Genomic DNA, 22,782 nt, shown 5'->3' with positions numbered 1-22,782 from the left:
AAGATCGACCATAACACGACGGTAACGTTTGTTAACAATGTGCCTTTAACTTCAAAATTAACACTTTTACTTAACAAGGAAAATCTTTTTTTTTAGAAATCATTTTTGTGTTTGCATGTTTTGGCGTGTTGTCAAATAATCAGATAAACTTTACTTTTTGTTTCGATAGCGTGAACACAGACTTCGAAAATGACTTGACAGCAAAAGTAGATTTACTTAAAAGCGAAAATGACAAACTTAAGAAAATATTTTAGAATTAAAAAACTAAATTCAGTTTTAAAAGAAAGAAGAGATAAGATAAAAAGGAAAAAGAAATTTGTGAAAATTATTAATTAATTTTCAATTAAGTTTGTTTTGTAGCTTCTGATTTATTTTTTCTGACTTGATAAAACTTTTTTCAAATTTAATTTATTGATTTTTTATGATCTTTGAAATGAGGGTAAAGAAGTACAGCATGGCTTACCAATTTCTGCAGATTAAAAGGAGTATGACATGTTAAGTTGACAATTTTAATTTGAAATTTTTTTCGCATTATGCTTTTGAGGAGATGCAAAAAATACCATAATTAATCCAAAACCAAAATATTTTTTTTCTACATACTGAAAAAAATCACACCCCTGATTAGTTCTTTTGAATGATTTTGATTCTGATGAATGCTTAATAAAGTATTACCTCATTTCAACAAAATATTCACAAGCGACAATTACTTGTTTAAACTGCCTTTATTCAGCCTTACAATGAAAAACGAATTTTGAATTGTTCTTTAATTAAATCGATGTTGCGTTAAACATTGTTTTTAATAATATTATTTAATCACACGAATATAACGCTTTTATTCCTGCTTTTAAGCACCGTACAATGGCAATTCTTACAACTGCTACTCTCCGAGTGACGTCACTGCGCGAGCTGGACGCGTTCGGGTTGCCTGAGTATCATATATCTTTATATCATGGTGTACACTTACCATGCTGGCTCCTCCATGAAAACAGTTTCCTCTTTTACTTAATTACGATGACCTGCTTTTTTTTTCTGATTGACACTGCGGTCTCTCCCCAAAGTTTTAAATATTTCTCGTTTTTTTTTTTTGTTGTGAGAATGTGTAAGAAGGCATCAAAGGCAACATCTACAGTTTCTATGCAAGTAATTTGTTGCGGGCTCGAACGGCATTTACTCAAAACGCGTCAGGATTTGAAGGGGTTGTGCCGTCGCGTTGCCCTCAGCATTCCTTTATTTTTTGTTTTTGCTTTGAGTTCCATTGTCCCTTCTCTACTTTTCGCCACAAGCGGTCAATTTCAGTAAAAGTTCCACGGCATTATTTGTTAAAAGGATCTCGGTGCTGTTTCACTTTGTTTTTATCGTGAAACTCAGGCCGAGCTAAGAGAAATTCTCGAAATTTCCAGCAAATCATCTAAAGTATTTATGTAACAATTTTAATGCATAGTTTTAAGTTTAAAGGATGTTGAAATGAAACAGACTACATTCTTTGAATATTTATTTATCGTTGTTGTTTATTTTACATTTCCAACAGAAACCGTTACATAACAGGTATTATAATGGCTGAATTTTCATAACTCACTTTTTATACAGGGACTAAAGCATATTGTACACGGTAGTTTTACAAGCTTAAAGCTATAACGGCCACGATTAGTCGACGTCAGTCGAGCAAACATGTGGCTTTCTCTGTACATGACATGTCCTAACTTATACACTGTTAGATATACAACAGGGTCTTAGCCTAGACTTATCGATTGCACATCATAAATAACACGGGAGGAACGTATCTTGGCGGCGGAGCCGCCTCCACGACACTCCGCCTTAGTCATATTGCACAAAAATCACAACAGTTTATAAATCACTCAATACGGCCGCCACACCACCGCATCACTACTTTGTCCCGGCCCCCGCTGCCCCCCATTACTCGTCAATCTCCCGTCTTCTTGTCTCGCCGCCGCCGCCGCACACGTCCCGTTATTACTTAACAACAAATCCGTACTCCCGTTCATCTGTCTTTGATTCGTCGTACTCAACTGATCCATGACACTCTGCAGGTCATTATGACCTTGAGTCGTGTGCGAGTGGAGCGAATGGAAATTATGACTCTGATTCGCTGCTGAGTAAAGTTGCGAGTAGAGAAGACTTGCAGGCAACACGGGATAGAGGGAGTTGTTACAGTTGCTGGTCGCGTACGATGACGAGGTCATGTTTTGATGAAGAGGGAAATTTGTATTGTTGTGGTTTACTCCAAGTGTGCTTTGAGTCGTGAGGATATCTTCTTGGACGGGGCTTTCAGCAGCGCTGGAGTTATCGGAGAGAGAACGAGGACCGGACAGGGAGAAATCTGTATGGTTGGAAGAGTATCGAGGTACTAGGAGAGAAGAGGTGTGACTGGTAGTTTGAGAGTGATTCGTGTGGTTCTGGGAAGAGACAAGGCCGAGGTGCTGGTCGAGGTCCGTCGCCGAGGAGTCGGGGATTACTAAAAAAATACAAAAAAAGTTACGAAAATATTGAACAGTGCTAAATTTAAATAAAGTGTAGTAAAACAAAAATAGAAAAACAATGTTAGTTTTTAGTGTTTTACATGTATTTTCTAAAATACTCGGCCTATGCATGTTAAATTCGGTCCATTTAAAGATTTTGAGGTACTCTATCAACTGATATAAAGTAGAAATTCATTTAAAACCGTTTGTATGTCAAAAAAAATCTTGAAAATTACCTCCAAATTTTATTCCTAAAATCTATTAATGCCTATAACTTGTTTGTTTGTAGAATACATTTTATGCCAATTTGTATTGATCTTACACGAAACGTATTTTTAAAATTTTTGGGGTGCTTGCCAAACTGCAAAAAATGTCTTTTTTGAAAATCCGGACTTTTCGAAGCCTCAACTTTGAAGGTGTTTATTTATGCTTTTGTTGCCTCGCTAAAGCCTTTTTAACAATCAACCAGTAAAACTGAGAAATATTAATTTATGAATAGTCAAAAAAATATATTTAAGGTATAACATAAGCACAGATAATTTTTATAACACACAGTGTAAATTTTTTATTTGTGCTAAATTAAAAATTTTTAAAATTTTTCTTCGTTGCTCTAAAATTTTGAAATTTAGAACATGTAAGAAACAAATCTAAAGTAGTAACTCCTCTAAATTTCATTCTTTAAGAATTAAAATTTTCTAAGTTACGAATTTTTATACGACACGGTAGAAATTTTTGATTTCTGCAAAAATAAAAATTTTGAAAAGTTTTCTTTGTTGCTCTAAAATTTTCAAATTAAAGACACGTAAGAAACAGATCTAAAGTAGTTACTCCTCTGAATTTGATTGTTTTAGAATTACAACTGCCCAAGTTATGAATTTTTATACGACCCGGTGTAAATTTTTCGTTCGTGCAAAATTGAAAATTTCTAAAATTTTTCTTCGTTGTTCTAAAATTTTAAAAATTTTACACACGTGAGAAACAAATCTAAAATAATAGCTTTCTCAATTTTCATTATTTAAGACTTAAAACTGCAAAAGTTACGAATTTTTATACGACACGGTTTCTGCTAAAAAAAAAAATTATAAAAATTTTCCTTGTTGCTCTAAAATTTTGAAATTTAGCACTTAAGAAACATATTCAAAATATTAACTTTGCTAAATTTCATTGTTTTACAATTAAAACTGCTCAAGTTACGAATTTTTATACGACCCAGTGTAAATTTTTAGTTCGTGCAAAATTGAAAATTTCCAAAATTTTTCTTTCTTGCTAAGAACGTAACGTAAGAAACAAATCTAAAGTAGTAACGTTCCCTATTTTTATTGTTTGAAACCTAAAACTGTCCAAGTTACGAATTTTTATACGACACGGTGTAAATTTTTGATTTGTGCGAAATTGAAAATTTCTAAAAAAAATTTTTGTTGCTTTAAAATTTTAAAACTTGACACACATAAGAAACACAGCTCAAACAATAACTACTCCAAATTTTATTATTTTAGAATTAAAATAGCCCAAGTAAAGAATTTGTATGCGACACAGTGAAAATTTTTGGTTGGTACAAAATTGAAAATTTCTAAAAAATCTTCTTGCTAACGAAAAATTTTAGAAATTTCGCACACGTAAGAAACACATCTCAAATAGTAACTTCTACAAATTTCATTGTTTTAGAATTAAAATTGTCCAAGTTGTGAATTTTTATGCGACACGGTGGACTTTTGGTTTGTGCGAAATTAAAAATTTCTAAAAATTTTTTTTCTTGCTTTAAAATGTTAAAATTTAGCACACGTAAAGAACAGTTGTAAACTAGTAAGTCCTCCAAATTTCATTGTGTTGGAATAAAAATTGCCCAAGTTATTTACGACACGATATAAATTTTTGCTTTGTGCTAAAACAAAAATTTTCTAAAAATTCTCTTTGTTGTGTAAGTAGAGCAATAAGAAAAACATTCTTTTAGAGTAAGTCCAGCCGCTCGCTTTTACTACCTTGGAGCCTTTCCAGAAAAATATTACAAGAACGAATAAAGCATATTTCACTCAATTAAAATATTATAGTTGGCAAGCATTCAAAAGTGGAATTAAACACGCAAACTTTTATTATTCCTAATTTTACGAGCAAAATGTGTCTACACATTTTTCACATTTCGCTTGCCATTTGCTCAACATACTCACATGAGCTGACGTTGGACGTTGAACCGAAGGCGTCTTGTGTCGAAGACTGGTCCGGAGTGCTCCCCGAAAACCCCAGAGCCGGAGTATTAAATTGCGATGCGGTGGGCGCCGCACACGATCCCAACGTGCTGGGGGTGAAATAGGGAGAGTACGCCCCTGCTGCTCCGTAACCCCAGTGCGAATTGGTACTGCTTAATCCGAATTGGGGCATATCTAAAAAATGCGAATGATTTCAATTACTGGTTTGCAAATGTTGGATAACATCAAATGGTAAGAGCCAATAATAGAATTAAATACCTACATCTGGCTGTAATTTCTGGGTCATGTGACGGCAAACAATGACACCGACACACTTGATGAAACGCAATGCCCGTTTTATGTGCAGTATTGTCAGCCATAAACAGCACGCAGAACTGAATATTTGTCAATAATTTGCGAGTATTCCAATAACGTTAACAAAACAAACGATTTGAAAAGTAAAGCAAAAAGCGATTAATTCGTTTTTGTGGCCTCGAATGGATTCAATAACATGCGGACAAAACACAGGTTTGATAGGTTTTATAAAAACGATAGGTCTGGTGGAGAATGACAGAGCTGCGGGTGGCACGGTCGATATGGTCATCAACTATATTACTCACATGAACAAAGTACACTCGACATCGATACTGCACACTAGATAAAATATATTAACATACCAATTTATTTTTTGACGTGAGAATCGAATTTTCTGACAATTGACAAATCGCTGAATACAACTTTGATTAAAGTACATAAATATTTTCCACTAATTTAACCAGTTGGCAGCACTGGCCTGGAAAAACAGACGTGCTACCAACACAAAGTTTACAGTCTTTTTTCTAATTGTTGATTGACAGATTGAAATTTCCCTTCTCAATATACCAAAGCACGAGCTTTATTATCAAGTGAGCGTTGCATATCGGCGATCACGTGACCACCCAGCCGTCTGGAAAAATTCCGCGCCGTAATTAAATTATACCGTTGCGTTTTTTTCCTAATTGTTTTTAATTATAATTCGGAAACGCGGGGGTGGCCGCTAAACAAAATCCACTAAATCTTACAATCTCATTTCCGGCCACCCCTTTTATTATTCCACAGGGAAAGGCACTTCGAATGAAAACAAAAACTCATTCATTACAGCTGTAAACAGAAATGCAAACAAACTAAATGATTTGAATGTAAAGTATTTAGCGCGGAGCCGCATTCGTGAAGTTAATTCGTTTGTTTTTTTATTTATTTAAGCAAAAACTAATAAATCCCTCAACTTACTGTTGCAGTTTCCAATTGGCGGCATCCGGAAGCCCGACAAAGGATCCGATGCGGCGAAAGGAAAGGGCCGTTGGCCGAAAGCGAAATGAAATTGCTGCTGCTGCCCTAAAAGAGAAAGCACTATATTAAAACTGAGTACTGTCCTGCTCTAAGTTTGAAGGGTACATTTAGACTGCAATAGAAAAATTCTTCTCTTCCTCCAGAGCGTGTTCTGTAAACTTAAAAAAAAATAAATGTCGATTTTTTTTGAGGGGCTAAAATAGAATGCAGTATAAATCATAGAGCTCCTGGCAGCAGCCGTCGTGTAGAGCATTAAGAAACCGCAAGACTTGTACGCCAGATAGCAACTTGGCAAAACTTTGTGCCAGTTTGTTCTGAATTGCTACAAACTTGCTGCAATATTAGTTCGCTTCAACCTTAAAAGGATACACTTGGAGCGGGATCGCGTGTACATACCAAGAGGCCCTTCTAAACACGTACATAGGATTAGTTGTCCTGTTGGAATATCATGTTCTCTTTTCACCGGCATTTTTGCTACATTGTTTTGGTCTTATTTAAATTTCAAATATTGTTCTTAAAAAGTTTTTTTAACATCCAACTGCAAATTCTAAACTGTTTACTATCTATCAAATGGTTTGTTGAGCTTCAAACAGATACGAAGGGAATTGGGGCAATAATTTGATACTTACATGTAATTCCAGAAAAATCTCACAAAACTACGTAAAATTTTAGAGATTTTGAAAGAAGTCTTCATATTTTTGGAGCATTCTAAAAAATCCTTGGAAGTCCTAAATATCCTGTGAAATCTTGTAGGAGCTCTAGCCATTCTAAATTGTCCTTAAAGATCCTAAATCTATAGCATTCTAAACTTTTCAGAATAGAAAGGAATCTTAAGTAATCCTTTTGAGAATTCCAAAAGATATCGTAAAATCTTAGACTTACGAGTAATATAAAATTTGAAAGAAAAATTTATAAAGACGTAAATATAACAAATTTTGGCATACATAATATTAAAAAAATTCTCAAATAAGAAAATTAGAGAATTTTAATAAAATCAAGATAATTTGAAAATGAAACACAAATGTCAAAATATTCTGAAGAATTCTTTAGAGGATTTTACGCATTCTGAAGTATCATGGTAAATTTTCGTTTTGTTTTAATAGTTAATATAAAATTCTAACTTTTGAATATTCTAGGCTATTTATTAAATTATATCTAGTTATGTATTTAAAAATTCTCAATATTTCCGAGCAATTCTAAAAAATCCGAAAAATATATCCACCGATTTACACTATAAATAAAAAAGTGGTTATTAACTATGCTAAAGTACAAAATTTTAAAACAAGAAATAAACATTTTAGAAAATTTTATTTTAGAACGAATCAAGACTTTTAAACTTTTTTTATTAAAATTTGCATCTTTGTTAGTTTTTAAGTAATGACTATAAAATTTGACGACCTAATTATTTCTAGAGTGCTTCTTAACTATGCCAAAGTACAAAATTGTACAACAAGAAATAGAGATTTTAGAAAATTTTATTTTAGAACGAGCTAACAATTTTTAACATTTGTTTATTAAAATTCGTACCTTTGTTAATTTTTAAGTTATTGCAAAGAAATTTAACAAAATTATTATTTTTAAAGTGTTTATTTACTGGGCTAAAATACAAAATTGTAGAACAAGAAATAGAAATTTTAGAAAATTTTATTTTAGAATCAAGAATTTTAAACTTTTTTTTATTATAATTCGCATCTTTGCTAGTTTTTAAGTTATGACTATGAAATTTGGCGAGATAACTATTTCTAAAGTGGTGCTTATTAACTATGCCAAAGTACACAGTTTAAGAACAAAAAATAAAAATTTTAGAAAATTTTAGAAAATTTTATTTTAGAGCGAACTAATAATTTTTTAACTTTTTTTCATTAAAATTTGTATCTTTGGTAGTTTTTAAGTTATGACTGTGAAATTTGGTCAGGTAACTATTTCTAAAGTGTTTATTAACTGTGCCAAGGTACAAAACTTTAGAACAAAAAGTAGAAAATTTATAAAATTTGATTTGAGCTTTGTAAACTTTTCTTTTGAATGAAGTGTAAAGTGCGGTTATGTTCATATTCAAATGTTAATATTTATCATAGTCTTATAAGAGAATGCAAAATTTTTGAACGTGAGTGTAGATTTACATAAGAAATTGAAAAGAATTAACTTTCGGAATTATGGATAATTATGTAAGACCGGATTTTTAGCAAAAATAATATGAGAAAAACGATGACGAAAATAACAATATGTATGTATTTCTATCTGTCATAATTCCAAAGATGTAAACCACCGAAATTCCAGAAAAATTGTTGATGGGAATTGATATGCATTTTAAATTAAAAAAATATAATTTTCACATTATAAATAATTTAGTAAGACCGGATTTGTAACAAAAACAGTGCCAAAAAAACGATGACAAAAACCGCATCTTTCTATCTGTTGTAGTTCCGGAGATATAAAGCACAAAAAAATCCGGAAAAAATAAAAAGATATATTTTTTTATTTAGTTTCAAATTTTTTTAATTTAATTTGATAAAAACTTAACAATAACACTTTTTTCACAGCTTTCATTAAAAGAAAACACTTGATTCTCGAGATATTTTGTTCTAAATTTACATTGCAAATCCCATAAACGAAATTCAGCTGGAATCTCCCTCTGTAAAGCTTCTTGCAATAATAGGATGATGCAATTTTCCACTCTGTGGTAATTAATCTCTTCAAGTAAACAAATCCTACATCTTACTTTCCCTGGAAAATAAGCGAGTTTTCCCGATTATCACAACCCACACTTCCAAATGCTCCCCTCATACATTTATATTCCGACATACTCAATAGCGACTGAGACGTAAACCTTGTTTGATTTTCCCATCTTCTTGCATAATGCTTATTCATTCACACATGGCTTCAGCATCAGCTGGATATTTATACGAGTGCCTGTCGTAAAAGTGAACAGAATTTATTGAAATTCGTATGAGAAATCAGTTAAGCTTCAGTTAAATCTCTTTATCTCCCAAACTGTTTATTTGAAAACAGTTCCCGCCTGCCGACATTTGCCGCGACAAGTTGCAACCACCCGCGCTTATCACATAACATTTTTTTTAATTCTGTGGTAGGTCGGTTCATTGTCTCCACCCCTTTGCGTTTTAACAGCGCCGCGACGTCGAGTGTGAAGAAGCATGCAGGCAGCTAATATTTTTACGCCTTTAAAACGCAATTAAGAACGCTATCCTGCGTCGGCATCGTCTTTGAAATGTATCCACAAAAGCCCGTTCCGGCTGCTCCTCAATTTTACGGTGTTTACGTTGGCAACAACCATCATACCATAATAATTTTTATCGCGCCCCGCCGCTGGTGGCCCAGCCTCGGCCACCCGCCGCCCCCTAGTTACCGGCGTTCTGTCAGCGGCAGAATATTCGGCTTTAATCAGAGCCCCCCCGTAATAAACAGCATTAAAATTACACAATAGCTGCGACACATAATCAACCATGTAAAATAATTACGGCAGGAAACGTTTCGCAGGAAATAATTACATTTCCTGCGAGTATATATTAATTAACGTCTGCAGCAGTTGGTATCAGCGGGAGGTGACGTAGTGTAGCAGGACAGGGACGAGATCTCCGCGACAGCTGGACACTTTCCTACTGACATGTATTAGATTGGCGGTTCGGGGTGAGAAACGAGACACTTGCGACCCCTCTGAAAGGTTTTCGCTGCAAGAGGAGAAAAACTTTAATTATAGCACAGATTCTTGGACTTTTTTCACCTGTTGCTTCGGAGATTTGTCTTCCCCACGCGCCACCGTCTTATTTACTCCGACATTCTTTACCTTAAATAACTCCCTGTTTTGTCTAACGGGGCTAAAACGAGTGAAATATTGCGCTTAATTCAACCAGTGCGTGTCTTTTTTGAGGTTTTACATGCAAATATCACGCTGTGACTACTTTTTCCAGCAAAGCAAATAATATGAATGGTACACAACAAATTCTCTTGTTTAAATATTTACAAACATATTGTCAATAACATTAAAATAGAGTTTACAACAACGTTCATTAAAATTGTAGTCTAAATTTTTAATGATTCGAATAATAAAATAATAAATAAACAACGGATTTGTTGCCCACGTTATTCACTATTATGAAAGCCGCAACAATGGCTTGATGTTCTATAAAATCCATTACACACAGTTCCAGGGATGTAATAAAACATTTTGTTAGTATTTCACTAGTAGAAAAACAGCCGAACTTCTTCATTAAATATTTTCCAAGCTGAAGATAAAAACTGCGATTATTCTCTCAACTTTGTAGGGATTAGAAAAAACAAAGGTTCGAGTTGAAACCGAGTGAATATTCATCACGTAGAATTTGCCTAAATTCGCAAGAGCTCTAGAACTGAATTAATGAATTGAATTGGTTGATTAATTAATTAGAACCAGCTCATCTGAGCGCGTTCGGACCCTTTTCCAACTATCCTGCTGAGGATACTTCATTTACATCAATTCAAGATCATTACAATAGACTCCGTGGGATGCACTACCGGTGGTGTTCGCAAAAACTGCAGGAATTCAATTTTCGACACGAGGAAATGTGTGGTCTGGGTTGCAAAGTCGGTTGGAGACTGTTTAAAAAGACTTTACGAGAGAGATGGACATTTATGGCGTTGACACGGAAAAACTATTTCGGAAAAATCCTGCAAATTGAGGTTCCCAATTAGCAACAATTGGTAAAAAATTTAGAACTCTCACTTTACGTCGTGATAAGATTTGGCAATGATATCTAACTCAAATCCTTCCAATCCTGCAACAACGCTAAATCCGCAGCCAGAACTATCAACTCTATTGATTTACAAACTTTTAGAAAAGATTTTTGTGCGCCTCCGTCATTTTTCATGAGATTTGTGATACTCATTTGCGGCAAGAAAATCACCTTTTGAATGTCTAGGCAGTCAAACGTGACATTTCGAATAGTTGGTTTTATTTTGCAAGTTGGCAGCGCTGCATAAATGCCAATTGTGTCAATTTGTGTGCCAATTTGGAGGCCAATGACCTTCGAAAATAATAAAGGTAAATTAATTAAGTAAAGATACCACAAAAATTTGCTGAAACACATTTGAATTTAAATTAATCTGCAATCGTTTGATTTGAATGGAGTGCTACCACCAACCTATTTCCCAGCTGATAAATTCCCCTAAATGAGAAAATGACGTTTCAAATTCAAACCAAAGTCAAAATAAATAACTATTAATAATTGTCGGCGCACAAAATTTCGTGTTTGACACGGCTAGAAAATGTTTTGGAAATGCTCGGAAATTGAAATCCTCGCCCTCCGGGCTCGGATTTCAATACTTTCCTTGCATTTCCAAATGACCATTTTCTAGCCTAGTGAAACAAATAACTATTTTTTGAAATTTAGATTTCTAGGTCTTTCTATAGATTCAAATCACATTCCATAACTTTATAATTTAAAGCTCTAGTTGCTATAATGCATTCACGATCTTTTTAGACCGCGGCAAGCCATGGAAATCTAGTAACTTGGTTGGTAGTCAACCTTTCTGAGCTAAAGTTTCCTGAAAATGATTGACATTTGTTCTGTCGATTGGAGTTGTCACCTTTTTTTGGTTATGAATTGAGTCTGAAACCTTTCCTCTGTTGCCAGTTTGAACCGAACATTCAGAACTTGATAATTTTATTGAATTTTTATCTAAAATTTTGAAATTATTTTTCAACAAATAATATTAATCATAATGGAAGACATTACTGCTGGTATATTCCAATGGCAAAAAGTTTACCATTCTCAAGAAGCTCTTCTGCCAGGTCTTGATTCTAGTCATAAAACCTTAAAAAAGTTTATTTGATCGAATTAGCATTTGACCCAGGGTTTTATGTTATGGAATCTCACACTAAAAGCAAACTTTGGCGAATTTCGTTAACTAAAAAGTGCAGCAATTTAGAATTTAAATTGTTTTTGTTTAGATAAAGTGTCGTGATCGTTCACTTCTCTGTGTTTGTAACTCATTGACTTAATAATTTTGAAAAGTGTTGTTTTCTCGGCATAAAATTCTAATTGTTGCCGCTTATCAGCCAAAACTTTTCATCTTTGGTGTCCAGAACATTGGAAACGGTTGCACGCCGCACCTAAAAATATTTTGAAAACAAACGTCTATGGGACTTTGTACCTTACAAAGAATTTATTTGTAACACCTCAGATCGTTTGTTCCAGTCTTAAATCAAGCCGATCTTTTTGAAACTGCAAATAGCACATTTTTTGTTCGAAAACGAAATCACTTTAGGCATTTCATTGCAATATTTTGAAGATAATGCCTTTAAACTGTTACTTTCACGATTAAAAGGAAACACACGATTTTTCCGGTATCAGAAAAGTGGCAAACTTGCATGCATGAAAGACACATGTCAGATGTGACAGTAAAAAAACTACCTCTGTCAGTCATTGTAGCCAACAAAAAGAAAAAAAAACATGGCCTACTCTGGTCTAAAAAGATCGTGAATGCATTATATAATCTATTTAATTTAAAAAAGTCGAAGCCATAGCCGCCTTAGACGTTTCATTTTAATATAGCTATGTATTAAAACAAGAAACCTTTTAGAAAAATTTTAAGAAAACTTTACCCATTTAAAAAAAATATTTAAAATATTTCTACAAATTTTTATTAAATTCATGCAATAATTTTTTCAAGAAACAAATACAAAAATTTCAAAATTTTAATTAAAACCCGTAACTTTACTACCTAAGATCTACTTCGGTCGATTTCTCGCTTATTTTCGGAACAAATTTAAGTTATATGTGAGCTCATTTTACGCAGAATTTTACGCAGATTCCAAATCTGGGCATGCGACAACAAATAACTGAAAGTTGGCTAATTGAAGTTTTGGTTAGTGCATTTAAATATATCTCGCGAACCACGAGAAACGGCCTACGCCATCGTTTTTCTCGTGTTTTTTGTTTAGAATTCGCCATAATTCGCTTTCAAATGTTCAAAATTCGATGGTCGATTCTGAAAACTAAAATTTTCCTCAAACGATAAAAATTCTTAATTTTTTGTTATTTTTTGACCATCACTCGTAAACTAGTTGACCCACTGCTCTGAGATTTGGCCAATTGTTAGATCTCGAGCTGCTCTTTCGATTGATAGATAACTTAATGTATTAAATTTTGTTTTCGCCCAAAAAAAATTCTTGAAAATCATCCCCAAATGATCTCCTGAAAACAGATTTCTGTCAATATTTTGCTTATTGGAGAAGCAAACAAGTTATTAGTGCTCATTTAACGCAGAATTTTCCGCCGATTCCAAAACTGTTCTATCATTTCCCGTACTTCCACAAATAACTGAGATTTAACCTATTGAAAGTACAGTCTCCAAAGAGCCAAAATTTATAGGACCGGCAAAATCGTTGCACCATGTCTTGGAAACTACTACAAATAGAGAGATGTGGTTTATGCCATCGCTTTTCTCCTATTTTGTTTATTAAGAATTTGTTGTTACATTTCCCAAAAAACAAAAATTTAATTTTTGGAAAAAATAAATAAATTTATGCAAATGCAGGGTCCGGCAACACTTGTGTCCACCCCCAAAATCGTCTTTAATTTTAAAGTTACAATTTTGAAAATTTGCATACGCTCATAGTTGACAAAGCTCTAGAAGCTAACGCAAAAATTCGTTTTTTATCAAATCTAATGCAAATTGTGTTCAAAATTTGCGATAAAAACGCTGTTTTATCAAGTTAGTTTTCAAAATTATGACAGCGCAGTGGCAAACTATGTTTACACCAAAATTTCACAAGACATTTCATTCGCTCTTATGAAGGTCAATTTTGGTTAAAACAGGCGTGTTGCGCTTTATGGACACCAAAAATCGGTAATTAACATCGACAAAGCGACAATTTCACCAAGTAAGACTTTTGTTACAATCTAAAGCAAACTTAAGGATAGATGTCATTTGTAGCACAAGATGTTGACAGATGGGTGTAAACGTACTTCCCAATTTTGACGTAATGAAATTGGAAACTAACTTGATAAAACAGCATTTTGTTCTCAAATTTTGAAGACAATTTGCATTGTATCTAAAATAACAACTGAGATATTTTTAATACATTTATATTGAAAAAAAATTAAATTAGGGGTTGATATCACAAAGCCTCACAATTAGCTAAAAATTAGATTATTAAGACGTCGCGACGCCAAAACTATCAGTGATAAAAAAACAAATTTTCAGCTTCTACAGCTTTGTCAACTATGAGCGTATGCAAATTTTCAAAATTTTGTCTTTAAAATGAAAGACGATTTTGGGGGTGGACTCAAGTATTGCCGGACCCTGTATATAGTACAGATGGTACAGTTCTTTTCGGAGCAAATTTTAATTCTTATGGCTCATTTTACGCAGATTCTTTAAAAGTGCAAATTTTTAATATAGGTTTGCAACTAAGTTAGAAGCAATTAAAATTGCGAATATTTTAAAATTTAAAAGCTTAATATCTCCGAAGCTACGGTCTTCACCATCGTTTTTCTTGCGCTTTTTTTGTTTAGAATCCGCTCTCACAAGTTTAAAATTCAATAGTCGAAAAATGTCGCGAATTTTAAATTTTTAGATTTTTGATTGTCTCACGTAAACTACGTGCTCTAACGATCTGAGATTTGGTCAGTTGATAGACCTCAAGCTGCTTTTTCGATTGATGTAAAAGTCGTTTTTGCTCCAAAAAAGCTTCTTGAAAATGAGCCCCAAAACATTCTTTTAAAATCAATTTAGGTTGATATCTAGTTTATTTTTAAAGAATTTATATTGTAGTGACTCATTTCACGCAAATATTTACGCCGAATAACAACAAGTTACGAATTAAAAGCGTTTAAAATTTCAGGTAGCCGCCAGAGAGTCTAAATTTTAAAATATCATTGCTCCATATTTCTGGAATTACGACAGATAAAAAGATACGATTTATTAAATCGATTTTCTAGAAATTTTTAAACTTAGAATCCGGTCTAATAAATTCGAATTCTAATTTTATTTTTTTTTTTCAAATTAGAAAGTAGATTATATTACGGTTTTTATTTCTAATTTGGTCGATATTTCGCTTGTTTACGGAAGAATTGTAAATTATTGATGCTCACTTTATGCAGAATTTCACGTAAAATCTAAATCACATTTATCCTTTAACGTAGGTCCACAAATAACTGAGTTAGAAGGATTTTAAGTTTAGAGAATTTTTTGTTCTAAAATGTATAAAACTCGATATCTCCGAAATTAAGAGAAAACAGGCACATGCACACGAAAACAAGTTTTTCAAAACAAAATAAATAAAAAATTGTTTTTGAATTTGCTATCTGTATTGTCGTCGTCACCTTCTCTCATGTATAACTACACTAAATAAATAACTGTATTTAATTAACACAAATATTTAATTAGTAAAATCGCTGTAACTGGAATATTTTTAAGCATGTTCAACATTGTTGCTCAATATGTTTCTTCTCGATTAGCCATTGCTAATTATTTACTTCGACCAGTTCAGTACAGAGATGTCCAAGCAATTAATTAGCTCACTCGGTGTAATTTACGTGTTTCAGTTGCAAATTGCGGCCATGTTCAACCTTAATATTTGACTTGAATGCATGGATTTATAACGTTACCAACAGAGAATCGATCGTTTAATACCTAGTTTTGAATGAAATATTCAGAACAGGGAAATTAAAGTCGCACCAGGTACAACTGATGTGATTTTGCACGCTGTTTATCATCAGGAGACTGACAATAAATCAGTAGCATTCTGACTCCCGGAGTATTAAATTTACTTACTCTTTTAGTTTGCAGCTTCTTGTCTGTCGATAAATATTTTGTTTGTCTGGGATAAACCCGAGTAAGTTGTTTCGGCAAGTTTCCCCGTGTGTTTGCATACCTCCTAACACCGTCAATCGAATCACGTCTCTTCATATTAACCCCAAACAATCCCGTCACCCTTGAGGAAGTTCCTGCACACCCCGGAAAACTCCGGTCGCTCTACTCACTTGTTTTCGACCTCGGCTCCCTCGGCCCATCCACCGTAACCTTGATGGCCTTGTTATACGTAGCAACTTGCGGCGGACTCGTCGAGACCATGATGGTGAGCGTGAAGCTTTTCCCTGCAAAATCGAAATCGAATTAGAAGATCCCAACAATCCTCGGAGGCGGTGTAGCGTGTCGGCGGCAGCGGTCCGAGCTAGTTAACACTTACACGAATGCCGGAGGTGGCGGCTTAAAAGCGGCTAACCGGGGACCTGACCGCGACCCGGGTTCGTACCAGCCGGCGGCCGGCGGCGGCGGCGGCATCGCGTGACGCTCTCACCGACTCCACTCCTGTGGTACACCCGCACTGTTATGTGCATCGCCTGTTGGCACGCGAACGTCTCGTCATTTTTCCGTCGGGATGGAAATGTGAGAAAAAAACTGGGGGCGGCTAGCGAAAAATCGATGCGTTTAAAGTTGGCCGGGATGGCGGTGTGTTTGAGGTATCACACAAACCCTAATGGCCGGGTTAAACACATCAAGTAGTGTGCATTTTTCACCGAAAGCTCACCTACACGAATACGACCTGCCGCAATCGGTGCGTGCGGCAAAGGGTGGCAGAGGCGCGCGAGCCGCAACATTTTTAAAAAGGGATTTAACAACCCGCGTCGAGGGTACCCACTAAGCGGTTCGTGAATGCGATAACAGCGGAGATTTTTTTTATCCGGTTTGACGGAAACGTGGAGATATTATTCACCGGATTACCAGGGGGCACCGACGAAATACCACGTTCTTTGTCTCTATTAGAAATAAAAATTCAAACAATGCTACTTCAATTAAGTATTAAAATATTTGTCTTTGATAACAAAGAATTAACTTAGCGACAATGTCTCATATTAATTTAAATGCTTCATTGCAGAAAACAAAGTTGCTGTTTAATAAAAATTTATTCAGATAATTTGAAGCACAAAGGAGCTGAAAATATAGAAAAAACAAAAAATAATTTAACAAAGAAACGAGATTATGGTGTGATCTTTTCCATTCGCAGTTGACTTTGGGAAAAACAAAATATAAGAGCTAACATTACTCTAGCAATTTTGACGTATAAAAACTAAATATTTGAGAGATTTGACATCTCTTGAAACTAAAATAGCATAGAAATTTAATGGATCACACGGTATAAAGAATCCAAAACATACAAAAATTCAAAAAAAATCAAACTTTTAAGAATTTAATGTAAAAAATGAAAAATTCATGCGACTTATGTAAAGTTCTTAAATGGTCTTTAGTCATTTAGAAGTTACATGACAAAGAATATAAAGAAATGTTTCAAACTTTTTATAAAATATCATTGAAACTAAACCTCATTTTTAGTGCAGAGAATTGTTTGTAGGCGCCAAATTTAACATGCGGCTCTGTGATTGGTGCTCTTGCGATTCCTGCGGAATGTCAAACAAGAACTTTCACATTTATCAAATTGCGTTTCGCATCAAAACTGACACTTGGTTGTAAAGCCATCTATTAATTAAAATTGAGAAAAAGCGATGCGTTTTATACGTTGTTGTAAAGCTTATTTAACTGGCTTTCCAGAACATTTTCGAAGAATTTTATGATAGCATGTTTTCAAAAAAAAAAAGAAGAAATTAAAAATTAGTGCGTCTCTGTTATTTTTGAAAGTCTAAGAGCCGGTTTACAAAATAATTTAATTGAAATTAAGTTAATCTCCCAACTAATTTGACGATTGCTGGCATCTGATCTGAATAGTCACATGTCGTTTTAACATTATGTTAAATTTTAAGTCGAAATTAATAATTAGCTTCTGTAAATCGACTTTAGGCAATCAAACGTAACATTCAGAATACATAGTTGCTTTTGTTTTTCTAGTTGTGTAATTGTGTCAATACGTGTGTCGTGAAGACATATAACCCTCAAAAATAATAAAAGTAAACTGATTAAGTAAAGTTACAGTAAAAATTTACTAATGCACAAAAATCTGACATTTGAAATTAAATTAATCTTCAATTAGTTGTTCTATTAGCTACCAACCTATTTCCCAAAAAATCAAATTTCCCTAAATAAATGACGTTTTAAAATAAAACTAGATGTCAAAATAAATAACCATTTTAGGCCGCCGTCTATTTTTAACGTTTTTCGAGACATGTAAATAGGCCGGAAAACGGCGTTTGACGGCCTAGGCCTCCAAAAAAGAAAGAAACTAGTAAGTTAGTTTTATTGTTTAACAGTTGGTATCCTACTGTTATCAAGAGTCAGATGTCTGCTGAAGAGGAATATATTGTTTATTTCTAAGTAACATAGTAGCTAGACGAGCAATCTGGCAGAGTAAAAGTCACTAGATCAGAATTTTTATTTTTTTTTTAATTTTGTTGACCGAAAAAGTAGTTTTTAGACCGCCGTTTTTTTAACGTTTTTGGAGACATATAAATAGGCCAGAAAAAAACGTTTGGCGGCTTAGACCTGCAAAAAAAAACTAGATATATTGTTTGTTTATCGGTTGGTATCGCACTGTCATCAATTGACACAGGAGTGTGCTGAAGTATTTCATAAGAGGTTAGAATGTTTTATTTCCAAAATAATTATTAGAAGAGCAACCTTAAGGAGTAAATGTCACTAGATCAGATTTTTTTTTATTCTTTAAATTTTGTTGATGTAAAAAAATAAAAAGTCGCATTTTTACTCAGACTTCCAAAAAAACATTTTCCGGTCTTATTACTATTGAAAATTATCGCAAAATGAAGTCCTCGCATTTCCTAAAGAACATTTTACAGCCTAGTGAAACAAATAACTATAGTGTAGTTGAAACTAAAAAAATTAAACAATCCGGACTTCAGGATCGGATTCAGGAAACCAGTTTGGTCTAGAAATGACCTCTCTCTTCTCCAACAGAAGAAGCATCTTAAACTCTAACAAATTTACAAAATGCAAAAAGTTCAAAGTTTCTTGAAATACCTAAGAACCGTTAAAAATACGAAAAAATAAGTTATGATAGAAAGATTTTAAAGACTTTATAATATCCGAAGATCCGAACAAATAATCTAAAGAGTTAACAATAATAATAATATTACAAAATCGAAGCAACATCCAAGATTTAGAAATTGTACTGATGAATCCGAAGAATTAAAGCAAAAGCAAAAAAATCGAAAAATTTTATGAAAAAGCAGTGTAAAAACGAAAAATTCTCTAGGATCGAATAACTTTTGATGTTGGTGGCTGCGCCAGTTTCGGTATATAACAGTAGTGCCAACACGTCAAAATAATCCCACAGCAAACAAAGTTCTCATGCTCGCAAACCAAACTTGAATTTTAAGATAATTCCTCTTTGAAGTGTACACCATCTCCCCAAAATGTCCTGGAAAGTCCCTGGGCCGTTCTGCGGGTTGTCCCCAACCAATTCTCCGCCCCTGTATTCAGTAGCACGGCGCACCACGAAACTCATTAAACCGTCCGCCGAATAAATCCAAAAGTGTACATAATCGATTGCGTTTTACATGGTGAAATGAACTAGGCTCGCTTGTTGGTCGACCGGATTACTGGCCGGCTTTGTGTATGTTTCTCTCCAATATTTATTTTGATCATTGTCGGTTAGAAGCTCCTTTTTCAGGAGCTTTTCGTTTAATCTGGTTTTACTAATGCACTTTGTGTTGTTATCAATTTTAATGTGCCCTCCGATGATTAGATCGGCTTAATTCCACAAAACGAATCGATTTTACCCCATCACCGCGACATCTCCCTTTCCCTCGACCATTAATCATTGACAAACTGGAAGATATCGTGGGAGATATTCGCACAATCTGGAGACGCTGAGAAGTAATTAACGAGAAACGTCCCTCAACTTGAAATAATCATCTGATAATCCAGAATTAGCGGGCGCACCTTGATGGATTTTGATGGATTCCGCCGGCGTTTTTCACCAAAAGCCCTCCAATTTCAAGGTAGTTGTTTATTTTCAAACTACTTTGCGTCGTTTTGTACTCTGCGGTGCCACTGAACCAACGATTTAATCGATATTTTCCTGTGGAAAGCACACGCTTTAGTGCGAAAAAGACATTTTATCACAGAATTTCGTCCGTCTTCCCGGTGACTTGAACGCTAGCGCAAAGAAAATCCTCTTCGCGTTTTCTCCGTCGGATCAAACTTAGTCCGCGCATGGCTGAAAAATGGGAAAACCCGCCTCGCGGAAAACCAGCTTGTCGCGGAAAAGTGTCAACAGATTATAAAAGTTAATCCGGCGTAAAATGAGCTGTTTGTCTGACGGCACCCTTTTCATTTCTCGTCACGAAATTAAACCGACAACTCGACTGATACGATTCCGTTTAAAAATAAAGTTTGAGTAGGGATTAGGCAAAACGGACGTTTTTCCAACTGTTGACATTACCGGCAACTGCCCCAATTCCGGATTTGTCAATAGGGTTAACCCGGAGGTAGATTGGGCTAATTATCTGATAAACATCTGGAGTTTGGGTTAATATTTGACGAGGAACGGTGAAGACGAAGGCGTCAGTTTGAAAAGCAGATTTGCATTATGTAGCATTGTTCAGTTGAAGACTGTTCAATCAAATAATTTAGCTAATAAAAAAATTCAGTTAAACTGGAGGATGGGATTAATGAAAATTGTATCCAAAAACGTCTTCCATAATTGTTGAAAGTTCTAATAATAAGTTTGGAGTTTATTTTATCGTCGTTTATTTTGCAATTGCAGAGGCATTGTTTCGCTATTTTGTATAGTTTGGACGAGAAAAGTCTATTAGTGTCTGAATTTTCCCGTCGATCTACATATTATATGCCACAGCACAATCCCACTCTGAAAGCGAAATGTCGATGTATCCAGAAAAAAGTTTGGTCAATATTAGAGCAGTCCATACAACAAATCGTCGAAAAAAGAATGTTTAAAATTGAATGGCAAAAGTGTTAAAAAATGCATAACTAACCTAATGAGGTCAATGCAGTTTAAAATGCCGATTTTTGTGGAGTTGGACGAATTCCGACGCGTTTAAAGCGGTGAGTGTGGCAAGTGAAACCAAAATTGAACATTTTGTGTGGTTGTCGCGACGGCACCAGCGACTCACCTCTTCCGCTTCTTCCGACGAACCTCAAATCGTTGAACTTGGCAACTTGGTTCTTCATAACCGCCGTGGAGTTCCTCAACTCCGCACAATAATTCTCATCGTTTCCCGCTCGGACGGTAACCACGGTCCCGTCGCCGATGTCGCCTAAAGCCACGACTTTAAAAGCGACCGGTAACGTCTTGTTGGACCTCCAATGCGGCGGCAAGACGGTGCAAACGAACAGAGGACTTCCCGTCCGGATCAGCTCGCCTGGATGCTCCGAAAGGAAGTCATTGAGAGTTCTTTCGGCCAAGATGTCCGACGTCATCTTCGTGTAGGTATCGTTGATGACGCTGGTTCCCTCCGGCGATGCCGCCGTCCCCGTGGCCGTCTGAGTGTTGGCGGTCAGGTGCATCGTGGGGTTCCACTCGCCGAACATCACCGAGCCATGGTCAAAAAAACGCGCCGCGTGACACGCATCCGACGGTTGCTAAGCAACACATGACGTAATGTCAACACTTTTTCTGAATGAAAACTTTTGGAGGGGTGGAAAAATGAGGCGCACTTTTACATGCCGGCGTCGCGCGTCGCGGCCGTCCAGCGACTGAACAACACACACGCACGCACACGTGAAAGTAGGCAAAGTGAACGCTTCCGGCCCTCAAACTGAGCGCCGCCGGCCCTCGAACTGAGCACCAAGGCCCTCGAATTGGCCGCGTGGCCCTCACACTGAGCGCTTCGGAGTTGAGACTGAGCGTTGGAACTGGCGCTTCATCTGTTTCGTCCGCGAATTTGACCAAACTAAAGGCTTTAACAGTGTGTTGTTGATTAACTACCGAAAACACAGAACGGGACGTACGATCGGAGGAGGCCCCCTTGAAGCCGCCCCGAAAGACGAGGACGGCCGACCGGAGACACGTCGCGGTTTGCGTCCGAAAGCAGCGGCACTCTTGCGCTTGATAACCCTTTGGTTATCAGGGGAAGACGACAAGGACGACACCATCCGGGCTCTTCGCCTCCAACGAGGACGCCCGCATTCCAGATTAAAACAGAAGCTAACATAAAGGGGTATGTGCCAGACGGAGATGAGCAATAGAAAATTGTTGTAGACTAGAGCGAGAGGGTCGTGTTTGCGGTCGAAGCGGGTTGGGCTTGGCGGTAATAAAGGAGCGAAGTATATAAATTGGCGTAGGAGTGACAAGAACGCGGTTTATCAGCACGCTGGTGAAGGCGGCGCACGCGTCACATATGCTGGATGGGCGCCAAACGCTGATGGGGCGAGCCACCGACGCGATTGTCATGTGTTTTGTCTTTGGTGGCGGCTAACCGGAGATACCGTTATCCGCCGCCGCCAACGCCGCCGAGACCTGACGCGATGAACACGAGGTCGTGCCGATGGGGTTGCCACAACCGCACTGTTTGTGTGTTGTATGTGGGAGTGGGATGGAAATGTGCGGACAAAAACCAAGTGCTGAATCACGAAAATTTTATTTCAATTTTAACTTCTTAATTTAGCGTTGGTTTCAACTTCCGATGTGACAACCAACTAATGACAGGAACGTGTATTTCCCTTCTTTATTGCTGCGACAATTCTCTCACTAAGCTTTCCGCTTTCCTAACTGAAAACATGCTTACAATTCACTAAAATTTATGCCCTATAAAACCCCCAAAACACAGAACCATATTTAAACTTAAACCCTTTTAAAATCCAAAATAGACTTATTCCGTGACATCGGTACATTCAGTTTCACACAACCTCACCTCGGCTAC

At 35.7% G+C, this 22,782-nt stretch overlaps 1 protein-coding gene across 2 annotated transcripts; it reads right to left on the bottom strand.

Annotated features, from left to right (window-relative positions):
• Positions 1-1,479: 1,479 nt before the first annotated feature.
• Positions 1,480-21,546, bottom strand: RunxA (RUNX family transcription factor Runt related A). Of its 2 annotated transcripts, none has more exons than XM_088040847.1 (5): positions 21,034-21,546; positions 15,973-16,086; positions 5,930-6,049; positions 4,643-4,855; positions 1,480-2,473 (listed from the first exon to the last, which is right to left on the bottom strand). In XM_088040847.1, the coding sequence occupies exons 1-5, from the start codon at positions 21,449-21,451 to the stop codon at positions 1,857-1,859; spliced, it is 1,482 nt and encodes a 493-aa protein (XP_087896973.1). In that variant the 5' UTR covers positions 21,452-21,546; the 3' UTR covers positions 1,480-1,856. The 2 variants fall into 2 exon arrangements, with proteins under 2 accessions (XP_087896973.1, XP_087896974.1); XM_088040848.1 differs by having other exon boundaries at positions 5,930-6,034.
• Between the last annotated feature and the right edge of the window lie 1,236 nt (positions 21,547-22,782).

The sequence above is a fragment of the Gnatocerus cornutus genome, chromosome 7 (genome assembly GCF_029298725.1).
Source record: "Gnatocerus cornutus isolate USDA-ARS CGAHR chromosome 7, icGnaCorn1.1, whole genome shotgun sequence".
Lineage (NCBI taxonomy): Eukaryota > Metazoa > Arthropoda > Insecta > Coleoptera > Tenebrionidae > Gnatocerus > Gnatocerus cornutus.
Note: the sequence above shows the minus strand (reverse complement) of the source record. Positions and strands in the feature narration are given on the sequence as shown.